The sequence below is a fragment of the Ascidiella aspersa genome, chromosome 1 (genome assembly GCF_963924565.1).
Source record: "Ascidiella aspersa chromosome 1, kaAscAspe10.2, whole genome shotgun sequence".
Lineage (NCBI taxonomy): Eukaryota > Metazoa > Chordata > Ascidiacea > Phlebobranchia > Ascidiidae > Ascidiella > Ascidiella aspersa.
In genome coordinates, this window is record NC_139447.1 from 27,133,133 (window position 1) to 27,143,812 (window position 10,680).

General features: G+C 42.4%; 1 protein-coding gene across 1 annotated transcript in view; it reads right to left on the reverse strand.

The window, feature by feature from the left end:
* The window catches only part of LOC146169188 (low-density lipoprotein receptor-related protein 4-like), a 45,739-nt gene extending 35,558 nt beyond the window's left edge, over positions 1–10,181 (reverse strand). The window contains exons 1-2 of the mRNA XM_083390909.1: positions 9,924–10,181; positions 1,143–1,316 (exon numbers count right to left, since the gene is read on the reverse strand). Of these exons, the coding sequence (XP_083247035.1) occupies positions 1,143–1,316; positions 9,924–9,978 (229 nt within the window). The 5' untranslated portion in view covers positions 9,979–10,181. The remainder of the gene's footprint in view (positions 1–1,142; positions 1,317–9,923) is intronic.
* Between the last annotated feature and the right edge of the window lie 499 nt (positions 10,182–10,680).

Sequence of the window (10,680 nt, forward strand, 5' to 3'; positions counted from 1 at the left end):
ACCACAGTGACCAGTCACACGCAAGCCTCGTCCATCGGCACGCACACTACACACGCCCCTCTTCCTTCTACACCCATAACCGGCAATTCCAAGTAGGTGCGTGAAAGCAACGACTTGCCCATCTTGTCCACCAGGGTATTGTGGAGCGGGGGCATTTGATTGTCAAAAAAATAAACGTGAGTTACCGTTATAACCTTTGGTGTTTTGTTAAAAAAATATTTCATGATATTTTTTTAGATTTTTTTAATTGTTTCATATTGGTGGATTGTGTTTCATGAAATATGAGTTAAACAGTTTTACATCGCTAATTTCCTTTTTTTTTCAGGATAGTTAATAACAAATTGAAATTCTGATTGCTTGTTCACATTGCAGATGGTACAACGCACTTATTGACTCGCTTGTGTTTTGTATTTGAATCTAAAGAGTCCAACTGAAAGCCTACTTTTAACGGCGACGACCAGTCGAGTGAACTTCTTTAAGTTATTTTTGCAGTAGTTAAGTTGTTGACGGACCAGACAGTTGTAATTAATTGCCGAACTTACTGGCGATTTAAGAGCTCTGTAGTATTAAATTACAGCACTGCATAGATTTGCCGCAGAAGTGATGTGATCACAAAATAACACGTCAGGACCGTTGTACTCGCCACGCTGAAATTATTTTACATTGCAACAAAACTATTGGCTAATTACGTGGGTTCGGGCGACAGTAGGCTAACAGTCACAAAACAAATCTTGCTAACATACAAAGTGTTTATGTGTCCCGGAGTTTAAAGAAGTGGCGCCGGAAAGCGTTAGAAAAAATTGTTTGAAAAAAAAGCTACTTACAATATTTCGTTTTGTTAAGAAGAGGAGTGCCTTCATTTAAACCAGATCACGAATTATATACTAATGGCTATGCCTGTATGACACCTTTATCATATTGTTGCCATATGACCAAGAATGGCAATGAATTCTTAAGACGAAAATATTCATATTTTTGTTGCTACTTGATGTTTGTTTATATAATTTAGGAAAAACACTCAAAAAAGCGAAAAAGTAATGTTTTAAAACCCGCATCGTGCCAGCTAATATCAATTAATCTAACATCAAGTACAAAGAAAAACGAAAGTGTACGAGGCCATTAAATTGATCAGCAGCACTTACCGCAATCGAGCTCGTCGCTGTGATCGCCGCAGTCGTTGTCAGTGTCGCAGCGCCAAGCGGCGGGAATACACGAGCAGGTTCCCCGCGTTGCCGAACAGGCGAACGTCTTGTCGTCGCACTTGCACGGAGCAGACTTTCGCCTACCGCCGCCCCTCGACTGCTGACTGCTCGCCGCTGTGAATTAAAAACAGACTGATTGTTTTTATGTTTCGACGACGGGAGTGGTGAAAGATTTTCTTTTAATAGTGCCAGTCAGGTAGTTTCTAAATGCGCTGGTTTACGATTTATTAACTGATGTATCAGGATATATCTATTTTGATTGATTTATATGCATAGGTAAGTTAAATATTTTGTTTCAGGATGAGATGCTGTTATCTGTACTTCATTAGATTGTTAAACTGGATGTGAATGTACAAAAATGTTCGATCAATAGGCATAGCCCAACTTGCTTATTTTTACCGTTCACATTGTTTATATTTTTGCCCGTGCACAACAGCGGTCGCCTAACTGTATACAAAATGGCATGCGTACGGTAAATACAATTAGATAAAGGGATATCACACAGTAAAATTTCTGGATCTTAAAGTAAACAAAAACAAAATGTTGGTTTAAATTAAATCATAACAAAGACAAACGTTTACTTCCGGCGACATTAGGTTTAACAATGCGGAAATCGACTACTGCCAGATTTTACCTGGCATTTTCCTTTCAAGAACAACGGTACTACCAGTCAGTTGTAAAGCAAATTAATTTCGTAATCCTCAATTAAGAAAACCGCATGAAAAATTACAAAGAGATCGTGCATTCTTTGATCTAAAATCGAACATGATATAAATAGGTAAGGCGAGCGACTTTCATAATGATTCGAAGGCCCCAAAGTGAAACCACAAATCACATGGGACAGCGCAAGGTCCAATTTGGCCAAAAGCCGGGTGCTTTCGTGTAAGCCCACTTGCGGCCACTAACATCTCTTTTTAAGATGATGTTGAAATTCCAGCAGCCTACTTGAAGCAGTCGGAGCGTCGTTGTAATAACGTACTTGTAACGTGACTTTGCACTACGACGGACTGCTGAGGGACCAAACATGCGCTGGCCGAACAAAGGAGTGTGATTTACACCTGGGAAACACGAACTTTGTTGTTGGCCTATGAACTGTGACGCGCGGCCCGCGCATTCCGTACGATTTCGATTACGAAACGATTTCGTTTTGGGGTGTAGTTCTTTGGAATGTAGTACTTGACACCAGGCTTTCGAGGGCTTCTGCGGGTAAGAAATATTTTGCCGAACAAAGAAAAAAATGTTGGAGATCTTGCCAGTTGAAAAAGCAAAATGGGAAAAATTGCCTAAACGCACGAATTCCACACATCTCTCCAAACCGCACATACTAATCAATTCCAAGTAAATAGCAAAGCAAAACGTTTGATAATATGCTTACATCAGTTTTTCCATTGGGTACGTAACAGTGATTTAAAGAAATCGTGGCTTTTAAAAAAGTTTTACGTGACGAGGGATATACTATAGGCTTACTAAGTGCAGAGTACAAGGTGATGACTTACTGCTACACACCAACAAATCACTGTTATTTAAATGTCATTGACGCAGCAAACTATGAAATATCTTTAGTATAACCAATGTTTTTGTTTTGACACCATTTGTTTTGCCCTCGGCGGTCATTATTTTCTGTTTCGTGACTAATGAGTTTTACATTGCCTTGTGCCGTTACTAGGAAAAAATACACAGTTTTTACTGTTAGCTAAGCCTTTTTTAAAGTAAGATAAGCCTACCATATTTTTCACCGACCAAAAAAGAATTAATGCTATATTTTTAATGCATTATGTCCATATACAGCAAACGAAACGACAAAAAATACATATAAACTAGGTAAATCTATTTGGCAGAATAGGCCTCATGCTTGCGCCTTAACTTAGGTCTCATACCAAAAAGTCACATCAAAGAATAATTTTGTTAGAAACATAAGTACGAAGCGCTAAATGCTTTAAAAAGAAGACATTTGGGCATATTTTAGTGTCCTCGGAGCACCAATAATTTTATTTTAAAAGTGAGGACAAATTCTCATAAACGAAGACTTAAATCATAGCGATGTCATACGACACTGCGAAGTCCAATTAGATTGTGCCGCCGTTGCATACCAACCTTATCATGACTAAGAACTGGCAACTGGGGGAAGTATCAAGGTTCAGCATACCTGTTTCGCGTCGCTGCTTGAAGTATGTTTACTTCGCACTGGGTTTCACGAAGCATTTATTTAAATAAAGGCAGTTGCAAACGAGCGAGTTTGGTCTCCGTGAAATAAGGTTTACCTTCGAAACATTGCACTTTGCCAAGGGACAGTTAGGGCTTGGGTCTAGGAAAGTGACTCTTAAGAGTATTAACCTTCTGTGGCTTGTGCTATCTGTATCACATAACACAAATCAAACTTCATTTGTATCAAAATTAAAACCACAAATTTTAGTTGAACTTGTGAAAAAAAAACATATATGTATACTGAATTCGGGTTTACTAAAATGAAAGAGAATGATGTTCAGGATTGCTCTGCTTCAAGAAAACCACCTGGTCTTCATTTAAGGTCGCAAGTTTGCAGTGAGAGTGGCTCCCAAGTAAAAAAGCCCCCATGGGCAAAACACGGGAGCGCAAGTCGGGTGCAACGTCGACTAACACCTACCCGAACAAGCAGCGAGCTCAAATTGCCCGCCGCACCAGGTCCTAATGGCCTGAGCGCCGATGAAGACAAAGAAATCGCCGCGCGGCCATCGGCTTTTCGCAACTTCAGCGACTGGTGTATTCGAGCCTAATTGACTTAACTCGAAATGGGTCGGTAACAATTCAAAAACAGCAAGGCAAAGGCGAGACCAGTGCTAGGCACATCGGCCTTTCGGGGACTTCTTCTGTTGTCCCTAAACAGAGCGCGCGTGTCGTTAGCGAACTGGTAAGTTGGGTGGGTTTGGGTGTGTTCGCGCTCTCCAGTTTGCATTCTCTGTCTTCGTCGCCAACTAAAACCGCGCTGCACGCAATCTTCAAAGCACCGGGAAATGTTGATTGACAGGTAGGGGCGAAAAACTTGTGAGGAAATCGTGTAATGAGGAACAATCGTAGGTGTTGGTGTCAAGAACAAATCTGGCGGCGCTCTGATGTGGTTTGCAATGCGAGTCGTGCAATTTGGGGGCTTAGAAGTTTCAAGCGATCGTGTCGCTCCTTGGAGCTTCTCTGTGATGTACGGAACCGTCACGCGAATAAGCCCGATGAGCCTTGACTGGTGTTAGTGTCAAAACTAAGCCACAATAGGTGTGATGTGGGGCACCTTTGTGGGTAATAATGTACGTCTTGCGATGCCATATATATTTGGCTGTTTCTTTTTAATTGTTCGTTTTAAACGTTTAAGGAAATTTACAAAGATCAATTTGGTTCAACAAACGACATATCCACCCAAGGTATCGATTTATTAATTCGAACAAAACACGCCGTCGCTACTGGCAATCTCGCCTATCGCCAGCTAACAAAGTAGAGTCTAGTCGGCGCCGAAAGTCGAGAACTTGACATTGTTTCTAGCCGTTATCTGGCTTTGTCCCGGTCAACTAGGAGCGTATTTGCGCCAGACCCCGATTGAAACTCTAATCTCGGTCGTTCGACGGTTGGAGGGTCGATTATGAGCTGTCACTTCCAAACCCACATGCCACCGGACAGAACCGTGAGTTAATTGCAGACGAAATACCGTGTTATATGTAAACTTCAGGGAGCAGCCTTAACAAAAGGCTTGTTTGTTGATCCAATTGGCGACAACGCGGAACATGGCCAACGCGGTATTTGGCAGCGGATATTTACCTTTCTTAAATTGCCGTAAACAAATGCGCCAAAGCAGATAGGCCCCGTCGTGTCGGCCACTGTGGCGCCACCGTCAGGTTGACTTGTCCGGTGATGTCATTTATTACGGTAATTGTCACCGGTTTATTAGCTTCCCACTCAAGTCGCCGAAGAATTAAAGAGTTATCTTCACAACGAAGTCATAAAACCATTTCGGCAGACGCAAAACCGAAATCACTTATCGAAAATTATCACCAGCAAATCTGTACAACACGCATTATCTGCTGTTATTTTAACCAGAACTCAGTGCGATGAAACGTGCAACCCTTTACTGATTTTGTACTGCAAGAATGCCTGCAAACCTCACTTGTTAGCGGAATGCGAAAACAAACAGGCGACTTCACACAGAAGCCACTGGCCCCAAACAGGAGGCTTCGACTGCGTGTAGTCCTTCGACAAACAACCAGCAACAATCAGCAGAATAGAAGAAAATAGGCTTAGTGAAATTGGTTGACTCTTTTTCTCGAAGGTCCACAGCGTTGTGTAAACACGCCGGGATAGGCCAAACACAAAAGCCCCACAGAACAAACAGTTTTTGAGCCAAGGTGTCCAGCTTCGTTGCGCGATAGTGTCGTTATTCTGCTTGGCTTAAAACTGTCGTTAATGAAGTCGAATCCGGTACGATAAGGATTCTGCTGTAGGCCGATTCAGCGGAGGATAATATATATCTGATCGCTTGCATTCTGGCGTTATCGCCAAGTGGTTTTCCAGAACAAGCACCGCAGTGGCTATCGCGCTGGAATTGTACCAACGGAATGAAAAAAGGTCTTGACAAACTGCCAGGGACATTTGAGCATTGACCCCTGATGGACGATGAATCGGGCTGCGACAGTTGACATAAGGTGGCCACAACACGCGGTTAAGCTGAGCCCGAGGCCAAAACAAAGCCAGTGGACGGGGATTTAGTTACCACGACCAGATAGCCGTGATTTTCTCCGCCTGCTTCCAATTTTTCACAAAAAGGCTTTCACACCACGAAATTAAGACCCCGGGTGACACACTTAAAGAAATCCTCAAATTTAAGCACAAAAAATAACAATTAGTAGGGCGTAGATGTCGCATAGGGTTGTCCTCCAGTTCCTTTCTGTGTAATTGCTGGTCCTGTCAATTTTTTTCTTTCCAAATCGAAGTTTTTAAAATTTCTTAATACACTATATCGTAGGTTGTAACAGAAGATTTAATTCGTAATGTTCTACTATCCACTTTACATACAAGATGAGTTAACTAACTTTTTCCTTGTTTTTAGTTTTTAGAAAAAATATAAATTTTTCGAAGGTTTTGTCACAAAGAAGTTGACTCAATCGCAAGCATACTATTTTGCGGAAGCCAAATTCTTAACGATTTATTTTGAATCCGGGTAACGGCTTTCTAATGGGCCTCGGAGTGACCAAAACAAAATTAATTTAGTTGTAAAAAAATATACATAATTTTTTAATTGAAACGATACGAAAGCCCAGCAAATACTACACTATGTTGATTGTTGGGTAAGCCAATTTCATAACGATTTCTTTTTAATCAGGGTAACGGCTTTCAAATGGGCCTCAGAGTGACCATAGCGAAATTAGTACACCACATTGGAACAATACGAAAGCCCAGCAAATACCATGAGTTGTCCTCGAGGGTGTTACAAGACTCACGACTGAAACCCGCCAGGATGAAGTGATGACATGGCCAAAGGCCGATTGTATTTGATTACATAAATCGTCGAGGGAGAAAATTTAGTGCCAGCGGTAAGATTCGCTTTGATATTTGTCTTGGAAGCCCACACGGCAACACAATGGGCGATAAAAGTTCGTAAGATGTTGTTTAATAAAAGTAAATTACAGTCGTTAAGCTAACAGTCTGTGTAACTTTACAATCTGTTCAACAGAACACAACTCAAACAAGATTGTAAAAATTAAGACGAAAGCGTATTTTTGTGAGGCAAATAAAATATTGAACCGGCAAATGTAACAATAGAAGTGACATTTGGATTAGGCTTATATGAGATGATCGTGAAACTACAACTTTCGCTAGACCTAAAAGCTGATAAAAAGCTTCCGTCGCAAGCCAAAATAGTTTTTACCCCTAGTTGCTGGTATCCTTTAAACTAAAGGTTGAAAATCACTTGCTCGTGCGCTGAAACTCAAAGCGCGGAACGAGTAAAACAAAACAGTTTGGCACGTCACCGCAAAACTATGCAATGCTGGCCTTACCACGGTTGCTGTGCCAAGCTGAGCATCGACGGTCTTGTCCAGGTCTGCTGAATCAAACAGCAAAGCAGCGGGTCGCCGTACAAATTACTTCCCGCTCATTGAATTACTAAGTGGATAATAGCGAATGAGTGGGAGGTACCAATAACGGCGAGACGGCGCTCAGCTGGCCTTCGCATGTTGGGCAAAGCAAATCCGAGATGAAACCTGCGTCCCGGTTTCCGTACAGCCTGCAAATGTGTACCAGGTTGTAGCGGCTGCTGAAGCGCTGACGACGCACCAGTGCCTTGTATAATTACAGCTCGTTCATGATCAGTACCTTGCAATAGACTCAAAGCATTAGTTTCAGCTCTGAGAGGGCCTCACTTACAGATTCGCAGCGCTTGATAAGACTAAGTGCTCCAATATATGAGAACCTGGTCAAGGGATAGGGATATTGTAATGTAACGAATGTAACGGGACCCAACAAAGGAGGAAGTTTTAAATTGGAAGTTACGAGCACCAGTGTACTTTTATTACGGCGTATCACAACCCACATGACAGTAGGTGCATAAAAATGTAGTCAACAGTTTTTGCCGCACGACCAAAAAGATAAGCTGTTCCACTCCCACAAACACGTTTGCTGCGTGTGTTGACTTTGCAAAGGAGACTATTGACCATTTCGAATCGACGGCGCATTATTACGCGCGGGGTGTCACGTAGAAAAAATCCCTTTATCAGCAAGTTGGTTTGGATTTAACAGTGATGTGCAATCCCGACCGCTCGCTCGCGATCCAGAGCAGCCGGGGCCACATCCCGTGTGACGTCACAAAGCACATAGGCCACCGCGCTGGCGACGAGAGACGCGTTTGTTTGCGTGCGAAAGCCGCTCTCTGGATCTAGCGTCGCGAGAAAAGTTGGCGAGGCGGTGAGGAGTTTGCTTTCGCGTGTGGGAAGGGGACACGTGAACGGACAGAGCGCCAGTTTCGCGACGTGCGCGCCTCCGGAAAGGCAACACTTTAATAAGGCAAGTTTACCTTTTCGGGCTCGTGTTATCACACGCTTCTTCTGCTTGGGCATCTCAGTAGTTTGGAATGTATGTTTTTGGTTTTAAATCGCTCAAATGTGAAATTACATCCAACAGATCGTTTTTGACCCAAAACTGGTCGTGATTGATCAAAGGCTATGAACATGGCTAAGACAAAATTCGATCTTAAGCGTTTAAATATACTCTACACTTTGCTTGGACCACACATCTGTCACTAAAGCGTAGCAATAAAGGTCGGGGAAAAATCAACAGGAAATGCCGGTGACCAATCGCGAAAATTGATCCCCCGTATCTCTCATATTGGGTCCAAGCTGATTCACTCAAGAAACCAAGTCACGGTCAACTGACAACTGGATTGCAATCGCAAGTGTAGTTTTTATTGAGTACATGTTTCTGGGCAGCATTAATATAACATTTGGACAAAAAACTAACAACATTTTTACGGAAGGCGAAAGATTACTCTTTGTCTACGTTGTATTTAATATTATCTGTCCATCAGAGTGTTGTAAAGACGTACGTCACACGTATCCACAACACAAGCGAATTTACTTACATTAACTCTAAGTTTCCCTATTAAAATCCAGAGAAATGCGGCAAAATCGAGATTTACCAAACGGCGACCAGGGTTATTTGTTCAAAAGCGTCGCGATTCATTTGGCCTGCGCTGGACCGGAACGTCGGCGGAGGTCATGCGTGAATAGTTCGCGGCGCGTTTTCGCCACTTTAAACGACGAAAAATCGCCCGAATCGATGGAACGCCGAGCGAGCCCGAGCGAAAGAAAGAAATTCACCTTCGCCGGGCAAGCCATGCGTTAAAAGAATCTTCTGTCACGCGTTCCAGCACAAAGGCGACGTTGCTGGCGACTAAAGTCGAAACGCCTTTCGCCGCGACCACATTAGCTCTGTTTACGCCGTCGCTTGAAAAGCGCGCAATTTGATTCCGCTCAGCTACTTTTCCAACCTTTTTACCGGGTATACGGTGGCTTTAAAAGCACCTTTTAGTTTTTAATGAAACTGACCAATATGACAACAGGGCATCATTACATCAGGAGTTAATGTGTTTAAGAAAGAGCATCTAAAATTTTAGTAAACAAGGTGTAATTTCAAATAAAAATATGTATACAAAAATCACACAACAATTCTTCTATTTGACAAAGAACTAGTTTTGGTTGACATTTCTGAATAAAAATACGATTCTGCGTCATAAAGTACATTTTCTGAACTAAAGCAAAGCGCTAATCGTACCGTTTATCACAACTTGCAAGATTCCGGTGTAATTAACCACAAGCACGCTTAAGTAAACATGGGAGTTTTAATTACTGATGCGAGTGTGAATTTATACATAGTGGCCTATTTCAATCATTTTCACATCCCTGATTGGTATTTAAAGGACAGTCAGTATCTCAGCAAATCGGCCAATGTTAGCCTGATCTTCTTGTGATTAATTACGTCGAAATCTTTTCCAACATCTCATCGAATTAAACAAGTTGTAACCAATGCACCTAAAACGATTTGAAGGGCACCAATATCGTTGTATTCTTCCTAGCGTTTTCGTGTTGGTATGGTTAACCCGTTGTTGTGCTTAATTTGGAATGAGCGGTTATTGACTTTAAGTGAATTATACCACATCAACCCTCGGTATAACGCAATTTAGCAAATCAACGCTAACATGCAAGCACATACCTGTCACTATTACGCCAAGAAACAGTACAGTTAGCCAGGTTTGAAGATGTTCCATTTTCGTTGTCCAAGTTATACTTTTCGAAAGGCCGGTAGAAAACTCGCGAAATTCGCGGGGTTTTTAAAACTGCTTTCCCGCCGCAGCTGTCACGGTTAAGTATCCAAAGAAGGCGTACTGAGTGAAGCGCCTTGAAATATATTCCATGAGTCGCACGAATAAAAACGTTAAAACAGCTGTTTACAAGTTTGCTACCAGTGGCATTTGCGCTTCTATTTAACTTTTTCAGCCTAAACATAAGTTAAATTATTAGTTAACATTACACTTGGCGATGTTAGCAGTTCAATTAAGTAAGTCTAAATAAATATGTGGGGTACCACTGCTTTACCTAACTCTGATGTACAACTCAACCAGTTGACTGCGGTATAACCTAGCATTATTTTACCGCAACTGCAACACACGTATATAAACCTGTCACTGCAAATAACGGCTTGAAGCCTTAGCGGGCCAGCGCTACTAAAGCCAGCAGGTCACTATCTATCTGCGGTGAGCAATCCGACAAACCTCGTATTCAAACAAACGACCGAAGATTGTCGCAAATACTCGAAAAAGCACGAACTCTCGGCGTTTGCGCGCGAGCTGGCTGGAGCGCTTCGGTCCTGGTGCTGACAGCTCGAGCGCTAGATTCCACTGTCCCTGTCGCCAGGGCTGGAAGGGCTGCAGCGCTCATGATAGGAACGGGCAGGGAAACTTAATGGCGAC